The 21,577-nt window shown below is 47.9% G+C and overlaps 2 protein-coding genes across 3 annotated transcripts in view; one reads left to right on the top strand and one right to left on the bottom strand.

Moving 5' to 3' along the window:
• APH1B (aph-1 homolog B, gamma-secretase subunit) overlaps positions 1–20,318 on the top strand; it is a 68,251-nt gene extending 47,933 nt beyond the window's left edge. Inside the window, exon 7 of the mRNA XM_044764768.2 lies at positions 19,906–20,318. The gene's annotated coding sequence lies outside the window, so the exon portion shown is untranslated. The remainder of the gene's footprint in view (positions 1–19,905) is intronic.
• CA12 (carbonic anhydrase 12) overlaps positions 1–21,577 on the bottom strand; it is a 49,685-nt gene that overhangs the window by 2,732 nt on the left and 25,376 nt on the right. Inside the window, exons 3-10 of one of the 2 annotated variants that reach the window (XM_014850704.3) lie at positions 14,532–14,711; positions 13,501–13,643; positions 10,777–10,872; positions 9,816–9,879; positions 9,435–9,592; positions 7,607–7,733; positions 1,709–1,741; positions 748–835 (exon numbers count right to left, since the gene is read on the bottom strand). In XM_014850704.3, the coding sequence (XP_014706190.1) occupies positions 748–835; positions 1,709–1,741; positions 7,607–7,733; positions 9,435–9,592; positions 9,816–9,879; positions 10,777–10,872; positions 13,501–13,643; positions 14,532–14,711 (889 nt within the window). The remainder of the gene's footprint in view (positions 1–747; positions 836–1,708; positions 1,742–7,606; positions 7,734–9,434; positions 9,593–9,815; positions 9,880–10,776; positions 10,873–13,500; positions 13,644–14,531; positions 14,712–21,577) is intronic. The other variant, XM_014850708.3, reaches the window with a different exon arrangement.

Raw genomic sequence — 21,577 nt, 5'->3', positions numbered from 1 at the left:
AGAGCCAGAGAGCAGCCTGAATCAACTATGGAATGAGGCAAGTTTTAGAGGTCAGAATTCTGCTCTTGAGGGCCTTTCCCCAATTCTGTTGGTCTTGGGAGGGAATGTCCCCCAAATAAAGCATTAACCAAAGTGGAACCTGTTCATTTTCCAACTGTTCTCTTTAACACCTGACAATACCAGACCTGCATTTTGAAGGTCTCATTACTGCTCCCACTTCAAACCTTTGATTCCATAACAGGGTTCCTGGTAACCTTTTTTTTTATACTAGGAAAAATAAATTAGGTTTTAGGAAAAACCAGACATGACGATAAAAACATGCTCAAAGGACATTAATACTAATGTGAATGAGAAATCAGGTTTTCTTTCACTTTTTTCTTTTTGTATTCATAGAAGAAAAACCAGATGTAAAGATTTTGGAAAGAAGACAGCCTTGCTGCGTGTGTTTAGGCAAACAGGACCTCCTCCCAAATCAAGAGACTTGTCCAAAGTCATTAGCTAATTAGCAGTGGCAGCAAGGCTGGCAGACACACCTCCAACTCTGAGCACAATGACCCTTGAACGACCAGCAGCCAGTGTCTCCTGCAAAGGAGGCCTGGGGCAGTGGTGGCTGGGAAACAGCACTCCCAGGATAAGTGCTGGTAGAGGTGACAGGGGCTCTTCACTCTGCAGGCTGCCTTCCCAGACAGATCGATCCTCATGGACAAATAAGCCTCCCACTCCCATTTCCAACCAAAACCGGCTCACCTCTTCTTCCTTCTGAAAAGCCAAATGGACACTGCCAGGACAATACAGATGCCAAGAACACCAGCCAGGGCCACCGAAAGAATGATGCCTGGTGAAAAGGCAGTGAACACACATTACTTTCCTCCCTTCCCCTTCACCTCATCCCATAGCACACAGGTGTGAAGCCAAGTGACAGCTGCATAATGATCCACAGAAAGGTATAATTTGCCCATCTGTGTCCTCAGGTTCTGGTCTTTGGCTTAGCAGGACTGGCTGCAGGACTTAGAGGGGGCCATTTGCAAACTGTAGTGATTCTCCAGCAAGGATTCTCAAACTTGCACCAGGATCATCTGAAGAGCTTGTTTAAAATGTAGAGTTTTTTTGAGCCCAACACTCAGAGACTTTGATTAACTATCAGTTTGGAGTGGGGCCTCAGACTCTGCTGGCTTACCAAACACCTCTAACTGATGCTGCTGTATGTGGTCCATGAACCACACTTTGAGAAACCCTGGGCTACAGATCAAGAACTTACTCAATCTTTGCTTGCTGGATTTGAGGCCCATTGAGATGACTCTTTATCAGCTTTGCCCCCAAGTTCTCTTGCATAGTCCTAAGCAGTCCAAAACAACCAGGGCCTGTTGTCAAGGTCACCTAGCCAGTCACCCATCTTGCACACTGGGCTCAGGCATGTGTTTAGGCAGTGGCCACCCACCATGGCCAACAGAAGGTCTTGGATAGGCTCTTTAAATGTGCACATGCTGTAGAGTGATTAGGTCTTTCATTAGGGGAGCATTTGATTGGCAGTTCATCTTTGAATCAGAGAGTGACTTGAGGGTAAGATCCACAGCGAGGATAGGGCCAGGAGCTAGTGTGACAGCACAGAGAAGCAGAGAAGATGGGCTGGAAGTATCACGGGCTCAGACCACACCAAGAATCACAGTGATTACCCAGCTGCAGCATGCACGGCCTGCCGGCCACATACCCAGACTCAGTCCTGTGGAGGTAGGGTCTTGCACTTTAAAGGGGAGAAGAAAAGATTGGAAATTAACTGAGTCAAACCGTGGTGGACTTGACAGTGTGCTGAGCAAAGCCCTACCTTTTGTTTGGTTGGAGGTACGTGTCTTATGCAGACCTTCTGGGAGTGGCCACCCTTGGCTCAGGTGACTGCCTACTGGGTAGAGGGAATTGCCCACCTAGGGAATTCACATCATGACCCTTCTTTCTAATGCTCCTTTATCACTGCAGTCTCTTTGCTAGGCAGGACTTCAATTTTTAATACAAAGTGGCCAAAGCGGAAGGTGAGGAAAGGTAAGAATCAGAGTCTACCTAAGCAGGCTGTTCTCTCTTCTCTGGTATCTACTCTGCTTCCTTAGCAAGGAACATGCCAGGTTCTGGCTGGCTGGCAGAGCTTAGTTGGAACCTGTCATCAGACTTCTGACCCAGTCTTGTTGTTATGGTCTGGTTCTATTTTTGCTGTGGCCCCACTGGACAAACTGAAGAAAACCCTCCACCATGCATCCACCTCCCTTCTCTGCTACATGGAACCAGAGGACTGTGGCTTCTCCCAGTGAGTTATTGTTGGGCATGAATGAGGTGAGTTAAGAGTCCTCAGTGGGGCTGAAATAGTACCCGGCTATCTAAGGTGAAGTCCCATAGTCAGCCCACTAGGGACTTCATTCAGGGAGGCTCATGGATGAGCCCATCTAGTTGAGTATGATAGAGGAGCCCAGTCATGAAGCCCTCCTGGGTCATCCGCAGCCTGCTTCTTCCAGGCTCTTAGAACTACTCCCCATCCTCCCAATCAGGTCCTCCATCTAAAGAAAGTCTCTGTTTACAATACCCTCTTGTTTGGTGGCTTTCTGATCTCAGTAGAAACTTCTAGTGGGTGTGTGTGTGTGTGCGTGAGAAGGGGTGTGTGTGTGGGTTTGGGTGTATACTAGTTTCAGTTCACATTGGAAGCCAGAGTTATGCAGATGGTGGCCACCCAGCCTGACACACAGGAGAGCCTATTCCTATAGAGCTCACTGTGGCAATTGAGACCCTGGGAGAGCCCTGACCGAGTGTGAGATGCCAGCAGAGAGCCAGGGCCTTACCCTTGGGGTGCTTGACACCCCAGAGGACCAGACCTGAGCCTGCAGGGTGAGGTTTTGCTCACCCCTCTTCTGTCATGTGGCCAGAGTCTGGCTGATTCCCTAGGAGCCATCAGCCTGTGTCCTTTCCCTGCTGTCCTCTTCCACAGCCACATATTAAGCCTGCAGCTTCCCTGGTTCAAGACCAGCCCCAGGGAGTCCCTGGTCTGGCTTCCCCAGGTGGCCCCAGGCTGTTGTGAAGACACACAGAGCTGGTATGGAGAGGAGCTGTCCACAAACGACAGGGTGGCCTGTTCTCTCTGCTCTTGCCGGCCAAAACCAGCAGCCCCTGGCCTCCCAAGCGGCAGAGAGAGTGGCTCCCCTGGCCAGATTCCCTGCCCCAGGCCTCTTGTAACTTGAACACAAGGAGCAATCTGTACCTTTGGGGAGACGCTCAGGACATGAGACCTGGGGAGAGTGTCAAGTGTTTTGTACAGCACATGCTCTGTTCCCTGTGTAGCCTGTGGCCTTTACACAGTGTAATTTGGTATTTTGGGGGCCTTTTTTTTAAGGTACCTAGAAGCCTTGGTGCTTAAGATCTTAAAAACAACCACCACCACCACCACAAGAACCCAACTAGTTCTGGTTTCTTTTCCAAGCCTTTTGATGAACTATACTTTTGTTCTTTGTTCCTAAAGCGCCAGGTGCTTATGGTACCAAAGCAGTTCCCACCATATGAGACTATTACTAGTAAGCCTAACCACTTGGCTAAGCCGTCCAAACTGGACAGTTTCTGAAGTCGTTGCTTTCACAGTCACCTCAACCATCCTGTGAGCCCCACAGGCCCCCAGACAGCTGAGCAGCCCGACTCCGTGGCTGGAGAAGGTGCCCCCAACCTATGGTCTTAGAGAGCTGAGCAAAGTCTACTGAGAGCAAGGCCCCAGGGGTGGGACTTTTCTCAAGAGCACATGACCTAGATTGGCAGCTTATCTGCAGGGAGAGTCTGGCTTTCCTGGTTCACTGAGGAGTGCTCTTGGCTGTATTGGGCCCTATAAACAACAGCCTAATTTAACCCAGGGCTCTAACCAGGGCTTCTTGCTCCTGGACAACCACTTTTTGGGGTCTAAATTGCCTCTCCTTGGAAACAATGAAATGAGACCAAGCATCCATGAAGACAAGGAAAACCCCAGAAACTGGGACAGATGCTTTACAGGCAAGACTTTGATGCAGCAAAAACCAAGTTGCTTGACTGGGCAAGGAAAGAGCATAAGGCACTAAAGAAGAGGAATGGCAGTGAGACTGTCACCTAATAAGCATTCTACCCCTCAGGAAGCCCACGGCAGGAATGTTGTTGGGATGCTGTGCCCTGTCAATTGAGACAGCACCAACCATCACAGAAGTGGGGCTTCGCTGCAGAGCTGGACAAAGCCCACAGGGCTTGGAGGCAGATGCTCAAGCATCTGGTAACTAAAGGGAGAGGGATTTGTATACTTCTCTTAAAGGTGAATAATTGTCTCTCATCTACTTCTCTTAGCCTCAGATCTACCCAATTATATAAGAATATCTACTCAAATTCTAAAGGAAGATGGAGAACAGAGTTTCTCTTGGTTTTGGTTGTTCTACTTCAGTAACTCCACCCTTACTGTTTCGGCAGTAATCATCAACAAACTGAAAATGTCATGCTGTAACCGAATAAAGACCAGGGCATGTGATATAAAACTCTAGAATCCTGTGATATGAGTGAAAAAAATCAGTCTGGGCCTAGGAAAGTCATTGTACAATTCCTGGGGCAATGGTTCTCAATCGGGGGCAATTTTCCCCTCCTCCCCCGGAGACATTTGGCAATGTCTGGAGACATTTTAGCTGTCAAGAAATAGGGGGATGCTATTGGCATCTAGTGGGTGAGGCCAAGGATGCTGGTAATGCTACAATGCACAGGACAGCCCCCCACAACGAGAATTATCCAGCCCTAGATGTCAGTAGTGCCAAGGTTGAGAAATCCTGCCCTAGGGCTAAGTCATAGTTAGACCATTTACCTCTTAAGGACAGAAACCAAGTTCTGTATTCCTTTTCTGAGAACAGTTGAGGAAACAGCAGGGTCATGTTAAATGATTCAGTCCCAATTGTCCCAATTTGGTTAAACCTCAGATCCTCCTCTCAAAGTCCATGCACTTTCTCTTCTAGAGGATTTCCTTAACAGAAACCTGGCAGAATTTTCTAAGTCCGTTGTTCTTGTTAACTTCCAGATAAAACCCTAAATAAACCACACCCTAATTACAAACATGCATCAGTGGAAGAGTGTGCAAATAGTGAGTCCAAATTGCTCAAGGTTCACGCTGACGAACAGGCTCACCCCCTAAACCTGAAAGGGCATATTACGGTCTGAGGCCTGCTCCAAGTTGGTGTGAGGGGGCCCTCCTGAATGCGGGCGCCCCTGGGGGCATGAGGTTTGGGGCTTCATTCCTTTGGGCTGCCTCCTCATTGCTCCTTGGGAAACAGGCTGTTTGCTGCCTGCATCTTTGGGAAGTGAGAGGGAGGGAGAATTCTGGCCAAGTTTCCATAATCAGCCTGCAAATGAACACGTTTGCCTTGGATTACCACAGATTCTCACTCCAGGGAGAGAGCTGGGCCCAGCCTGGGCTCTTGGAAACAGCAGCCCTGGGTGAGCCATGCAGGACGGGCACAGCGGTAAAGCTGCCTTTGGGCTCTGATCTTGAGGTCCTAAGCCAGGAGTCAGTCTGCAGGCGTCTGCTGAGAGGCCCCTCCACCCCCCAGCCACACTGGGAAGGTCTGCAGAAGCACTCTGCTACCTGCCCCACTGCACTGCCTGACCAATCTAAGAAGACAGCTAATTATTCCCAACGCCACAGTCCAGCGTTAGAAGAGGGGGTTAATTTGGATGTCAGACTCAAGTTCCTGCATGGTTTCTTCTGATTTCTTGTAACTGCCCTCAAATACTGTCCCTGCAACATAAAGTCAGGATGGACAGTTGTTAGTGTCCACTTAGGATCATAACATGTTAGCATTGAAAGGACTGACTAGCTCTCCTAGTCCAACCTGTCATTTTATGGCTGAGGAAACTAAGGCCAAAGAAGGGACATGATTTGCCCACATCTTACAGCCAGGAGGAAACCAAGTGAGGCCTTGAACTGAGGTCTCCTGACTGTAGGGGCAGGATCTGTCCCCTTATCCCCTGTGACTATAGACTAGCCCAGAGAACAGAGCTGATTATTATTCTTGAATTCTAAGCAAAATTCTACCTGGTCTATGTGGGCAAAGTCCCTTATCTCCTGGCAGAGTTTTTATGTTTTTTATTTTATTTAAGAGTTGCAGTATTTCCATTTAACCCTTGATTACTACATACTCCATTTAGAAGAATGGGAAAAGAGAATGTTACATCCAGAATAGATCACGAAGGGATAATTCTGTACATTTGAGGCATTTGCTACAAAAGAAGTTGGCCATCATCATCATAATATACATTCTCAATTTTTAGGAAGGGCCATTGTTCACAGATTCAGTTTTCAGACCAGGAAACTGAGGGAAAGAGGGAAATTACCTTAACTAGTGGTCTCTGGAGAGGAGAACACAAAAGACAAATTCTTGAGCAGTTCTTGATTAAGTGACTGACAGAGGACATAATTCTGACCATATCCATGGGTCAATACAGAAGGGTATGTTTCTAAAGGTTTCAGGCAAGGACCTTGAGTACAAACTCCCTATTTTCAACTAGGCGTAGTAGGTGATAGTTATAATCTCACACAATAAGAAAGGTACAAAAAAATGTGCACCAGGTGAGACGAGGAGAGCTGACTCTCTGACAAGGGGGTTAACAGGGTCATCTTTAATATGAACACCTGGCCCAATTTGGTCACAAGTGATGCAAGGGGATAAAGTGGAACTTCATGGACCTACCTTGCTTCTGACCACTCAAGATCCCCAAGAGCAGCTCAAGAATCTACAGTGAGAAAGTGAACTTGGAGGTTGGAAGAAGGGTGTGGGCTGCAAGAGTGTTCCCTCACCCCTGTCCCCTGGACTCCCAGCTTCCGGCAGTATTGATGTAGGTACTGAGCAAGTAAAGACGCTAAGTGTCCTTCTGGGGAGTTATGGTTACAGATTTTAAAAGAAGAACCAAGCCTTCATAGCATTAGGAATAAACCAAACTATTAAGCTTCATTCCGTGTAGATCCTGTGTGTCCGTGTTCATGCAGGCTTCAAGGAGATGAGAGAAAAAGGCAGTGAAGGAGGATGCTTTCTTGCCTCATGGGCCTGTCACATTAGACCATGAACTGCCTGTGGCCATGGATGTAGGTTATGCCCACTTTCTAAAACCTTATAAAGGAGCATCCCTGGATGGTGGTGGTGGTGGTGCCATGAATCACTTGGCAAGGACAAAGATGAACCTTGATGCCAAGAAAGCCTAGGATAAGAAGTGAGAAGTTTGATCTCATGAAAAGGGTGGTATCATGTGGCTTAGGAGAGGGGGTAGTTCTTTAGAGCAGAGAGGTCCCCAAGAACATCTTCTCTTTCCCATCTGTGGGAGACTCCTGGACTTAATGAGGGCTCTGGTCCATACGCCTGGAGGCCCTGGCTTGGCTTCCCTGCAAAGGCTCAGGGAAGTCAAGAGCAGTGAAGGGAGACCCAAGTAAACCCGCACAGAGTTGCTCCTCACGTACCCTGGTTCCCTTGGCAGCCACAGTGCTCTTAACCTCTTAAGGGCATTGGTGACAAAGACCGAGGGCAGAGTACCTGACTTCATGTAAAACAGACATCTTGGCGCCACACTCCCCACAAACACTGCATCTCCTCACCTTCTTGGAAGGAGACGTACACCAGCCTCTCATCAAACTTCTGGACATGCCGGAAGTTGTTGGTCATTTCTCTGGGGGATGGGTCATCCACGTGTGTGCAGTACAGAGCTGTCTCCAGATCCAGCAGCTGTGGGGGGAAGAGCAGAAACACGCCGGGCGGAGAGAGTGACGCTCCCTTGCCTGGCCTCAAGGAGGAAAACACTGCCAGCTCTCAACTCTCACACTTGGGAGAAGCATCTGGAACCAGCCCCTGTGGTGCTTGGTGGGAAACATGTTAGAAAGCAGTGGGAAAGCCAGAGAACTGCTTCCCTCCCCTACAGGTGTCTGGGTGACTGGGCACCAGGCCTGCTGGGTCTGTCTGCCCACCGCTTGAGGCTGGAGGCCTGGAGACGGTTAGGGCTGTTAACTCCTGATGAGCCCTGAAACCTGCCCGGCAGGGAGGAAAACCTGGGGTGGAGGAGGGGCTCCTCAGCCTCCCACAGCACTGCATTCCTCTCATGAGTCTGAATTAGAACCCAACTCTAAAGCAGAGGGGACTGGGGGCTTGTTCTGATAGTCCCATCAAAAGGAATAAAAAGACAGAGGCAAGAGTTTCCTAGGTCGGCTGACTGCTCGTTCCACGGAATTCTCATACACCCACATAGATTATATAATCTGTTTCCAAAGCAGTTTCTAGATTAGGATGTTACTGCTTCCCCACACATTTCATCTCTTGATTCATCACATCTTTATTCCTGTCCGCCTACTTACTGCCGTTTATCTAGGTGACTCAGATCAGAAGCTCATGGTAAAAAAGAAAGAGGAACAGTGAGGGCTGTACTGGACTCATGAAGGGGCGTGGACGGACGGGGGCATGAATCAGTGTGCAGCACTGCCCTGGCCCTGTCTCCTGGACAGATATTTTTCTTCTTTTTTTTGAAGTTTTTTTTTCATGTATTTATTTATTTAAAGATTGGCACCTGAGCTAACATCTGTTGCCAATTTTCTTGTTCTCCTTCTTCTTCTTCTCCCCAAAGCCCCCTGGTACCTAGTTGTATATTTTAGTTGTGGGTCCTTCTAGTTGTGGCATGTGGGACGCTGCCCCAGCATGGCTTGACGAGCAGTGCCATGTCCACGCCCAGGATCCGAACCTGCGAAACGCTGGGCCACTGAAGCAGAGGACACGAACTTAACCACTTGGCCACGGGGCCCCAGATATTTTTCTTCTTGATGAATCTAGGCTGTGGAGTGGAGGGACAGGAAGTGACCTGGAACTCAGAAGACCTGACTTTGGGTCTTAGCTTCATCACTACCCAGAGGGTGATCCCGCAAGTTTTCTCAACTCTGCAACCCTCACTTCCATCACCTATGAAATGAGAGGGTTAGAGATGATTGCTGAAGTTTCTGTTCCCCAGTTTTGCATCAGACCGAGGGCATCTTGAGGGCAGAGACCTTCACTTACTCAATGCTGCAATCCCAGCTCCGCAGTTCACTAAGTGATTTAACCTGATCCTGTCTTTATTCTGCCCCTGTAAAGAAACCATACCCTCTCCTGCCGGGGAGGTGACCATCATCCAGCCACTGAGGGATCTGTTAGGAAATGCAGCTCAACAACTCTGTTTTAAAGATCTGTGGAGACAGGTTCATTTTCCCAGCTTGACTTAACAGCTCCACTTTTGAAGCTCAGTCTGTAATTTTTACAGCGCTTCCAGGTACCTGCGATCTTTGGAGAGATTTCGAATAGCTGCCAATGAAACTAAGTGAGGAAATCCAGTTGCTTATTATGATGTGGGTGATGATATGGTGAGGTACCATGTGGTCTCTTGCGTCAGATGGGCACGACAGTTACCTGCTCTTGGGAAATCTGCACAGGGTTCCGGAAAACCGTCCAGAGCACAGTGGGGTGGCAAGGAGGTGTGGTCAGGGACCCTTTGTAGCGGTAATACTCATAAGGCCTCTCAGGAAGGAGCTCTTCAATGTTGAAACCTGGAATGACCACTTCTTGACCTGGAGAGACATGTTCGGAGGAGGATGTTGGCCTCGCCCTCTGTAGCAGAGGTGCAGCTAAGCATGATTGAGCCTAGAAACATGAACTAGCCCCTTTCTGGGCCATCTGACCCAAGGACCTGGTCACAGACAGCACCCACCACCTGCATTTGTTTTTCTTAAGGTCACACTGCAGTGACTATATCCTTCTCCAACAGAGGATGAGTAAATAAGGACCCCTCACCTTTGTACTTTACCTCCTGAAGGTGACTGAAGATCTTATCGTATGATGGATTGAAGGAGCCCATCTGCAATAGACAAGACAGGTTGAACTGGGACAGAATTCTGTAGGCTGGGCCTGGATTGACAATTGCAAGTGGAAGGGCTTGGCTGGAGGTATGTAGTCACCACGGCCCAGGTCCTCCCCAAAGGATACTTTACTAGGACGATTATGATGCATCACTAGGCTGTTAGGGAGTTGGTGTAATGGTCCTGCCCTCTTGCATCTCAGGACATCCTGTTTCCAGCTGACAGCACTGGGGCTTGAGTGTCCCAGGGCACAGGGTATAGCTTGCGGTCCTGATTATCTGGCTGTGAGCCTGAAGGCCACAAATAGCATGTTCTCTAACCAGAACTTAAGGGAGCTTGAGTTTATGCAAGCCAAGTCAGGCAAGTAAGCATGTTGAGAAACGAGATACATGCTGTCTCATTGGGAGGGGGGGAAATGCAAGCAAATCAGGAGATATTGCCATTTTCTGGGATTAAGGAAAGAACTCATTCCAGGGTCCATATAAAGGATGGAGCTCAGATACGAGGAGTTGTATTGGGGTTCAGGCATCTGATGGAGCAGCACTGAATGACTGAATGATCCCCACACCCCACCCTCTCCCCACACACAGTCCTATCCAATGGGGCAATTCCACGCCTTATGCAATAGGGCTGAGGACTGCGGCTCGTTTTTTCTATGTCACAAAGGACATGCCCATTTCTGCTGCCCAGCCACAGAAAGTGCTGCCTCCAGGCCAAGAAAGAAGGAACCCTATGGGGGAATACCTCTACTCTAGAGGCAAGACACAGCCGAAATGGGAGCAGCTTATTACCAGAGCCTCACACATCCAACAGACAGGTGTGCATGGAACCAAGGGCCAAGTCTCAACTCATCCTGGCTTCAAATTTCACATAAAATCCCTTTAAACATCTCTTACCTCTATGAGAACAGCTAGGACGGCGAGGCCTTCTGACTTGTCACTGGCAGTTTTGGCGTCGGGGTACCGGTCCGAGTTATAATGGACAATGTGCAGCTGCAGTGGGAGAAAAGCTGCCCATCAGGGGATGGGCGACTCATGGGAACCTTTCAATTCTGCAGGAGACTGAATCCGATGGGAGGGCAGAATCCTCCCCCTCTCCCTGCTAGATTAGGCCTCTCAGACCCTACCCTCATGCCTCCCCAGTTTTTCCTTCTCTCTCAGTCCTCTCCAGATGGCAGACTCCACCAAAGCAGACTGTCCGTCTTATTCACTTATTGTATCCCAGTGTCTGATAGGGTGCTTGGAAGGTACCGGGTGCACAATAGATACTGAATGAATGAATGAATGAATGGGTTTTTATACTGGGCATGAAAAAGCTTGGGTACTTTGGAGCACTTCTCCCTTCTGAGTTTTCCTACTTATTCTGGAACCTGGGACAAAACGGTCTCAAATGGCTTGCCCAGCCTCAACCTGGCCACTCTGCACTTGATCTGGAAGCAGTGGGGGCTGGGCCAGTGAACATCGAACGGTAACTTAATTGCTTTGTCTCCAGAGCAGGACAGTATTTGTCCCTCAGGTGGAGAAAATCACGGCATGGCTTTTATAAAGGTCTTATCAGCAATATTTTAAGAGGCCATGAAACAAGAATGTTACTCCATGAATGCAGACTTTGACCCTTACCAAATAAAATTCTAAACTCATTTTTTTCAAAGCAGAAATTACTTGTCATTATTAAAGTGAGGAAAAGAGAAGTTTTTGAGAAATCGTGGATTTAAAAAGTCTAGGTAAGCATGAAGACATTGTTATGACAAATTCTGACAATGCTTAACCTGATTTTTAATCCTAAAGGTGGTGTCACCTGTCTCTCTAAAAGCTATCTTAGTAGATGGATCTATAAATATGACACATGCATTTTTGATTCTGTGCCTCTTGGGACTGTGACATACTGAGATTTTATCTCTTCTTTTTCTTCATTCATCTCTTTTTCCACCTTATGTGGTTATAAATAGAATTCAAGCATATTTTATTGAATACAGCTCAGTGTTCTCCACTTTTCAAGTGGCCCTTTCTAATTTTTAAAAATTCTATCAAATAATTTCTTCTTTTACGTGGTCCTCTACTAAGGGTCTCCTGGGGCTCCTGCTTCACCATCTTCCCGTGAAGGATGTAGCCCCCCGCATTGCGCCACACCCTTGTGACCTGGCATCACTGTGAGAAACGGAGCGGAATTCTATATGGCTGAAACCCGAAGGGCCTAGATCCTTATTTCTTTTTACAGCTGACATTTGAGCTCGTGGTCTGTCTGAGCACTTTTCTCACTGTGTTTGGATTAATTCAAGAGGAGGTGAAGACTAATGCAAACAGAAGGGAATCCCTGCTGGGAGGATTAAGAGAGTCTTCTTCTGTAGATGCAATCCAGAAGAACTGCTACCCTTTCAAAGGCCCTTCATAGAGAATGTGCCTCTTTAAGGTCACCTTGAGTATTTTCTCTATTACTGACATTTGTGGTCCATCTTCACCAAGCTCTTGGTCTGAGGATGTGACTTAATAGCAGAAAATCCAGTAAATAGAAATATTTTTAAATGCCCAAACCCTCCCAGCCTGCACCCTAACTCCTTCTTCATTCTCCGTGGGCAAGTAGAAGCCTCCACATTGCAATTAGCCTGAAAGAAATTGCAGTCCTGGAGGTTCAGAGAGGGGCCTGGTCTGAAATACGTGCACCTCCAGTAGTGCCATCCTATTGGGCCTGAATTATAGTCCCTCCACGCTTGTTACTCGACCTGCAATTAGCCTGAGACATTAAGCAGTTCAGCATTGAGAACAGAGGAGACTGGTCATGTCATTATTTGCCGTGGGCTCCACTGGCTGATCAGCGCATTTATCTCCTTGTATTGCCCTGTGAACATTCAGAACCACATCCCCGAGTTCAATCCCATCGGAGCTCTGAAATGGATCAGCTCAGCCCCCTACACACACCACTGCACACTTGTAGTGCAGGAACAATGCTCTGCTCCTCCTCTTCTCTTTTGGCATTTGGGGTTAGCACCTCAGGGTGACATAACACAATGCCCTGCTGATGTCCCACGCTCTGAGTCCTCAGTGAGTCTCTGATTGCCGGATGTCCCCTGCATTATAATGCCAGTCATCCCTTGATTTGTGGAGAGTGGCTCTGGACCTGGGGCTCCAAGTTCCCAGCACAACCCATGCCCAGGGAAAGGAAAGATGGGTTGGGAAAGACCCGTGCCAACAGCATGGCATGTGAAGAAAGACTGAGAAGTTTGGGGGAGCAGTTAGCCCAACATGATTCAGTAACGGGATGTATCAGCCAGAGAAGCTGAGCAAGCAGGAGGACGATGTCTAGAAAAGGGGCATGGGTGTCCCCCTGGGCCACTCTGGGAGGACAGCCTTCTGGGGAGCATGACTCAGTAAAAGACATAGAGACAAACTCAGCATGTTCGGGAGAGGAAGTGGGGCAGGAGACCATGCATGAGCTGCAGGGTGGCTAGAGTGGCTCCACCTTCCTCTGCTGCTGAGGGGGCCAGGGGTGGGTGTGTAGAGCATGAAGGCACCCCCACACACACCTGTCCCCCTGCTCTGATCTTATCTGCACACTAGCCAAGTGGACGGGTGCCAGACCACCCACCGCCGGGCAGCTTCTGCCAGCCTGGCTGCCCCACTCACCTCAGCAGCGAAGTGCTTCCCACCAATTGTGTGCTCGGAGCCATGGGGGTCATTCTGGTCCCCCCAGTGCAGGTGCAGCTGCGTGGCACTGTAGCGGGACTGGAGGCCCTGGATGTGCATGCCCGGGGGCAAGTTCATCTTCACTGTGGGGAGTGGAGGGGCAGCCTTCAGAGCCTAGCCAGCTGAGCGCTGCCTGAGAGCCGTCAGGCAGGCAACACCAGCCCAGGGCCCAGAGCGGGGCAGGTGGATGCCACGAGGTGGAGACCAGAGAGACACAGCCTGCGGGTCAGAAACCTGGGCTCTTTCCCTGAGAACAGCCCCACTTCGCTAAAGCAATTCCAGCAGCATTAACCCCTCTTGGTTCCCCTTGGAAAATGATAGCAGGGACACCAATACCAGACCAATGGATGGATGTTTATTTACATATCCATGTATTACACACCTGGCTATGAAGATAGAACCTTTAATGAAGTATCCGCCAAGCTGTAGAATTATATAACAACAACAACAACAATAATGACTATATATGAAGCATCTACTCTATTCCAGATCCCCATATATAAAATCTCTAGTCTTCACAGTACCCATCAATATGCCATTTTCAAGGAGGTTAAAATTCTGACCCAGAGTCTCATGACTCATAAGTAGTGAAGCCAGGATGCAAATCCAGGTTTGTCTGACTCCAACACCTGGGAGCTCCCAGTGAACTGTGTGTCCCCTTGAGTAGTTCATGATGCCCCAGAATTCACTCCTGCACCACAGCTAACAGGCAAAAGGACCTGGGCCTGTCTCCTCTCCCATCCCAGGAGGTGTGCTTCTTCTGAGAGGTACTGCCCTGGCACAACTGCTTGAGCCCAGGGCCTCCAGCATCCCCTGAAGAGAGTGGTCTAGGAATCCCTCAAGGGCTCCCCTCTGCCCCTCCTCCCGGGTGCCACAGCAGAGCCCCTCCCCCCCGGAAACAGAAGCAGGCCGGCCAGGGAGCTGAGGGAAGCTCAGACATCCCCTGCGAGTCTCGGAGATCTGTCCCTCACCTGAATGGCCATTGTTGGTCAGGATAAATTGCTCTGTGGCAGACACATTGTAACCTTGGAACTCAAGGGGCACAAGGCTGGCATCGTACTGGAGGATGTCACTGTGCAGGTCTATTGGGGACTGCAGCAGACCCCCACATGATGGGTACTTGTGGGACCAGCTCGTCTCCCCATCAGGACCTGGAAGGAGAGAGTCAAACCTAAGATTAATGTTTGCCACACAAGTTTTTTCCTTACCTTCTAATTCTGTGTTCAATACAATTACTCCTTGTCTCTTCTTTCCTTAATCCCCTGAGGTATATTCTTCAAGGTCCAGAGATCTCAGCCTACAGAATCAGGTCCAGCAAATGCCTCAAGACCATTTGGTCTTAAAGTGATGTGGAGAAAGAGGGACTAGAGCAGGCCCATTCCAGGGACTAGAGCTTTATTTTGTACACTGTTCATATTTTGACAGAATACACATCCTCTCCACGTGAAGACCTGTTGATCTGCAGCAATTTAGCATCGTTTATTGAACACCTATTATGAGCAGGAATTGCTCTGGGTCTTGGGGCCGCCATGTTGAATACAACTAATATGGGCCCTGCTCACCCAAGCTTGCAATCTACTGGGGAAGAACTTAATGAATCTGCTGGGATGCCCCAGGTTGGAAAAATTGGTGTCTAATAGCTACCTGACAGCTCTAGGTAGGTCTTTGAGGCTGATGGATTTACTAATCTCCCTGATAGGAGACATAATTACAATATAATACAATACAATTGACGAACTATCAGTGAGGAGGAACAGACTTAAAAAATAAATCCTCCAGGGCTCAGGCTTCTTGCTAACTATCAGGTAATAGTCCTTCCCCTGGAAATGAAAACAAACAATGCAATCCCACGTTCAGATAAACCTTCTTACTCCCACAGGGAAAAGTCTTTAAAGAATGTAAAGCTGCGTTTAAAAGATTATCTCACATGGTAATTAAATGGATTTTCGGGTTGAAGTTTCTCCAGAAAAGCAACTAATTGGCATGTCATGGCTCGTTAGCTAGAATCCTGGTGCCCTGTGGGCGCTCTTGGAGTTGGGAGCCAAGTGTTGCCATCTGGGGTCCATTCATTAGTATTTCAGCACAAGGAAGGTGTTAACCAGAGCAGAGGGGGAAGGAACACCACTTCTTCTGGGAACCCTTACATAGACAACGGCACCATTTCATAAGAGTGGAAGTGTGTATATTGGCCCTGCAGAATCCTAACTGCCCATACCTTCTTCTCTAGGGGGACCTCATCTGAGAGCAGGGAGAGTCAGAAGCAAAACTGGATGCACGTGTTCATTTAAAATGCTATGAGCAGTTGGTCCTAGGTCTGGACACGCACAGTAGAACCCTACTAATTTTCCAGGCTGTCAACCTTTGGATACACCTTTTCAGAAATGTTAGAGCTTGAAGGGATTTCAGAATCTCCAGTCTAACCTTTCAGTGGACTCCAGTTTTCTCTCTTGAGCACATCAGTCAGAGTTTCCACTGAACTATATTGTTTTTATTTCCAAGCCTCCAAGCCTTGGACTCAAGGCAACTCAATGACACCAAGATGGCAACTGGAGGATCAGGAGGCTGGGGGACAGCAAAGCAGTCACTCCGGGGGCAAACTGGAAGAAGACAGTTAGTCAGCTGAGGGCAAAACCTAATTCTTTAGGAACAGCAGGGAGCAGAGATGAAGCAATCACAAGGTATCGTGCAAACCCTAAGGGTCAGGAAGAGGCACAGCTACTCGATGGCAAGCCTTCCAGAGCAAGGCTGGCAGCCTTTTCTCTGCTCACAATACCACCTGGGCCCACAGCCAGGGTGGCAGAAGCTGCCAGACAGGCATGAATGGAAAAACTCAGGAAGTAAAGAGGCGTAGCAAGGAGATTTCTCCTTGCACACATGACTTAAAGGAGCTGGGTTAGAAGGGCTTTCTTTTCCCAGAGCAGAGGTTCCAAAGGTTTCCTGGAGAGAGCATTTTAGTGGTAACTAAACCCAGAGCTCCTCGGGGCCTGGGACATCTTATTTTCATCTCTGTGAACCTGTGTTGTGATTAGAGTCACATGCGTAACAGACATTTAGTAAACATTTTCCCAAAGAATGAAAGAAAGACCCCAAAGAACAGAAAGCTTGGGAAAAGGTTTTCAGGAGGAATTTTTCTCTTTTTTTTTTTTGCCCTAAATACTCTTTATTGAAACTTAGGCTGAATTAGGTATTTGGGGGCAGGAAAGACTGAGGCATCAGTGCCTAATTTGAAAGGCATCAGTCAGTGGTGGGAAAACCTTCCTGGGAAAGAGAAGCAGCCATATCGGGCCAGGAGAGTCCAGAGAACAAGATTCCAGCATCAGCTGTCGCACCACCTCAGTGAGTGACCTTGAGCAGGTCACCTCCCTCCTAAGCCACCTTTGCCCTTCGCACAAATGAGAGGATTGGACACTATGTTCTGGAAGGTCCCTTCTAGCTCTCAAGCTCTAAGATTTATTAAGTTACTAGGACTAAGCACCTTCACCCTCTGTATCAGGTGAGTTTGAACAAGTTGGAGAGAGTTGCTCAAGCCAAGGCAGCTGCTGGGCATGTGACGAGGTGCCCGGTGGGAACCAGCTGTGGGAATGAGGGCACTGCTGTTCCTGGGGCTGGCTGGAGAGCGGGCGGCCGAACACAGGGGGCGCTCAACCTTGAGTATCAGTCACAGGGCCTTAGGCAGCAGGGTGTAAAAAAGACTTTTCTACTCCCCCTCCTGCTGCTGCTTCATTTTTATTATTATTATTTCGGTTGTTTTGGTCTCTCCAACTTTACAGGGTCAGCAAGGCAAGAATTGCCCCATTTTATAGATGAAAAATTGCAATTAACTGATTTGCCCAAAGTCAGACTTGGGCTTAGTAACAGAGTTACTTTGCCTGGGTCACAGGATTTCTGTGCCCTTCTGTTTCAGTATTTATCCAGGAGATTTTGTGCACACCTGTTTCCGCCCTTTCCCGTGCTCTCCTTGCAGGAAAGGACGGTGCCTCATTCATCCCTGCCTTGCCCACAATGCCTGGCCCAGAGCAGGCCCTCACATGTTCACTGAGCTGAATTCTCATGCTCATTTTGTGCTTTTTCCTCTCCAGGGAAGCATGCTCCTATATTAATAGCCTCCCATTACCCCATATAATTTTTTTCCCCTCAGAAAAGAAAAGGAAGGGGGCCTGCCCAGTGGCATAGTGGTTAAGTTAGCACACTCTACTTTGGCGGCCGGGGGTTTGTGGGTTCAGATTCCCGGTGCAGACCTACATACCACTTATCAAGCCATGCTGTGGCAGTGCCCCACATACTGCCAAGTATGGGGCTTCATGGCTGTTCACAGGACCCTCCACCAGCATGTGATGGCTGATGTGCCCTTCTTACACAGCTGGAGACACTGTCAGAGCAACCTCCCGTCTTCGTGGCTTGTGAGTGAGAGGGAGAGAGGTGCCACGTGGGTGGGCACCAGGACAACCAGTATCAGGGATGTTGGCAGAGGACTTGCTTCTGCCCCCCATCTCTGCCTGGGCAATGTGTGCCTTGCCGCTGCAATAACACTGGCTTTTTCGCTGGCAGCTACAGCCCAGACTGTAATTTTTCAGCTCAGTCTCAGCTTTCACACTCATGCCAAGTGCTCTGCTGCCAGAAAACGTCTCTTGAGACTGACTCTGCCAAAGAAGCATTTATTTCCAGCTACCGTAAAAATGTGACTTTTCTGAGTTTTGACCTTGCCCCTTCTGTTGGTTGGATTCCTCCCATGACAATGATAAAGGAGATCACATGTATCTCCCGGTTTGTTTTTCCAAACAAAATCAAGGCATTATTTGTTTCCAGTTCATGAATTTTTCTGCTTTAGGCAAAACAGAAGTGGACCGAATTTCTGTTTTGAAATGTAACAGGAGATTAACATGGCACAGGCCAAAAAGCCTCTCGTGATTTCGGATGGGGAATTATGAGGCCCAGGGTGCAAGACTCGCATTCCCGGAGGACCAGAATTTTTCCCTGAAAAATTTCAAATGTATAAAATGGTAGAGAGAAGAGTAAAGTGAACCCCCACGTCCCCCAGTTTCGACAGCTAACAATTCACAGCCAATCCAGCTTCGTTTACACCGCACCCACTCTCCCCTATTTCTGGATAATTTTGAAACAAACCCAAATATATTTCATCTGTACATATTTCCATATGTATCTCTAAAACATAAGGGCTCAAAACAAAACTATAATACCATCACCACACTTAAACAGTTAACAATTCCTTAATATTATCAAATCCAGACAGAATTCAAAATTTTCCAATTAGCTCATAACTTTTGAATGGTTTATATCTAAAATTCAAGATTCAAATAAGGTCCACATATTGCAGTTAGTTGACGTGTTATGGCCTAGATCTCAATTTGATGGGGCGATGCCTCATCAGAGAACAATTGGCCCTACTCCTCCAAGACTCACAATCGCAGAGCCAGGCTGGCTCGGTCCACCCTTTGCCCTCCCGGTCATGGGGTCCCAAGTTTCTGTCACCACCTCCACCTCCACCTCCACTACCCCGAGTTAAGCCCTCACCATGTCACACTGCACAGGCTCCCCACTGCAGGGAGGCCCGCCTCAGCCCTTCCTGTTAGCTGCTAGGCTCCTCTCTTGTTGCAACCAGGTTTAACCAGGTGTACCCTTGCTCCTGTGGCACCACTCCATCCTCCACTGCCTCTCTCTACAGCATGCCAGCCCCACCCTAATAAAAAAGCAGGCCCATGGCTGTCTTTCATGGCCTAAAATGCCTCAGCCTGTCAAGGCCTTCAAAGGCCCGCATACCCTCCCCAGTCTGCCCCCGTGGACAGGCCGGCTCCCCCGTCCTCAGGACAAGCTATGCCCACCAAACTTCACAAATGTTCTTATGCTAAAAATTTGCTTAAAATGCCTTCTTCTTTCCTCTTCATCTTTCCAAATCTTGTCCACTCTTCAAAGTCCAGCTCAAGTCCCCTGCCAAAGCTACTCCAGGGCTTTCTCCCTGCCCGGAACTTCTTGGCCAGCCTACTCAAGGTTTGCCCAATGCGACAGTGCCTTGAATTGTCACTTAACTGTCACCTGTGACTGCTCTCTCCAGACTAGCACATAAACCTATTCCAGACTAGAACTCTGTCTGCAAATTTTGAAGACCTTTTGAAGACTAGAACTTTTTGTCATATTCCTCCAAGTCTGAACACATAGAGGCACTTAGGAAACACTTAATGAATTGATTTGGAGGGTTTTGTTTCAGAAAAGTAGTCAGAAAGGGATGAGAGAAGAGTGTGTATGAGTGTGAGTGTGAGTGTGAGTGTGTGTGTGGTGATGGTTACAGGAAGATGAGGGTAATGAGAAGGGTTTGGTTTTGTTTTTTAGTGGAGAGACTTGAGCATATTTCCATGCAGAAGGGAACGGGGAGCAGAGAAGGAAGGTTGGATCCAGGAGGAAGAGGAGCTCATCAATGGAGTGTGGCCCTGAGAAGACAGCAGTGGAGGATCCAGCCAGCACAGGCAGAAATTAATTCTGGGTGAAGGAGGCGCTCAATAAATGTTTGCTGAATGATTCAGACCAGAACACTGAAGCCTGCCTGGAAATGAAACCCATAGAGTGAAAACCCAGTCAGACATCCTGGAACTCAGCAGGCCTCCCAAGGCCATTAGACAGCGGGATTGGCTGTGAGAAGATAAGCCATCCATGTTTCTCACATTCTGAGATGTACGCAGCCAAAGGACACCAATGAGCCTAAAAAGTCGATGTGATTTTTTTAATGAACTTAAATTTGGCTATTTTCTTAATGTACATTTTGTCTTATTTTAAAATTTAGTTACAGAAAATTTCAAAGGAGGTACAAAAGTAAAGAGTATAGTATAACGGCCAAACCTACCCATCTATTCATGACTAGTTCAGTTTCGTCCATCCCCCCCACCCATCTGTTCCCTTCCCCTCGATTACTTTGAAGAAAATCTGTGGATGCTTATGTCTCATTAAAGATAGGAACTCTCTAAAAATAACCACAACGTCATTTTCTCATCTGAAAATCTAAAAACTGTTAACAATAATTTCTTAATGTCATCAAATATCCAGTGAGCGTTCAGACTTACCCAGTTGTCTCATAAGTTTGTTTAACAGTTTGTTTGAATCGGGGTCCAAATAAGGCCCACGTATTGTGACCGGTTACTCTGCCCCTTAAGTTCCTTGTTATCTGCGGGTCCCCCTTTTGTCTCTCTCCAGTGCCGTGTACTTACTCTACGTATAGACTCAGTGCTGGGCAGACCCTTACTGCCCTGGGCAGACAACAATTTATGCAAGTCAATGAAGGATGATTTTATTATTGTATAACCTGTGTGCAAACATGGTATACGGGCAGGTGAAAAATTTTATGGGTTGAGTAATTTCTTATATTTATGCTCCTGGTACATATACACTATAGCATATATTGTAATAATAAAAGCACATAGAGCTCCTTAGAAGACCAGAGCTATGTGGTTACTACTGCAGTTTGATTCCTGTTTCTTGCTGACTCTGCATCCTGTGTGCTCAAAAATAATAAAACTTTTAATGAAAATAAATATGTTTGTAACTTAGACTGTATTTGATGAGCCTGGACCAAAAAAAGGTGAATTCATTATTATCCTGTTTTGAGGTTTGTCTTTTGGGGTCTTTCTAAGTTAGTCCCTCAGACCTGCCTGCTGCTCCTGACATTTCTTAGTGGTCCTACTCTCTGAGGTATATGCCTCAGTGTGGGAGATGCTGGTGTAGGCAGCTGCCTGGGGAACCAGCCCTGGGCCACAGGCTCCAGGGCATGTCTCTTTAGACTGTCTGTCAAAACACAGTCAGATCTGGGCCAGCCCTGTGGCCAAGTGGTTAAGTTCATGCACTCTGCTTCAGCGGCCGGGGGTTCACTGGTTTGGATCCTGGACACGGACCTACATATGGCTCATCAAGCCATGCTGTGGCGGCATCCCACATAGAAGTACTAGTGTAACTTACAACTAGGATGTACAACTATGTGCTGGGGCTTTGGGGAGAAAAAAACAAAAAAACAAGC

Source organism: Equus asinus, chromosome 2, assembly GCF_041296235.1.
Source record: "Equus asinus isolate D_3611 breed Donkey chromosome 2, EquAss-T2T_v2, whole genome shotgun sequence".
Lineage (NCBI taxonomy): Eukaryota > Metazoa > Chordata > Mammalia > Perissodactyla > Equidae > Equus > Equus asinus.
The sequence above is the reverse complement of the archived record's forward strand: the minus strand, read 5'-3'. Positions and strand labels throughout refer to the sequence as shown.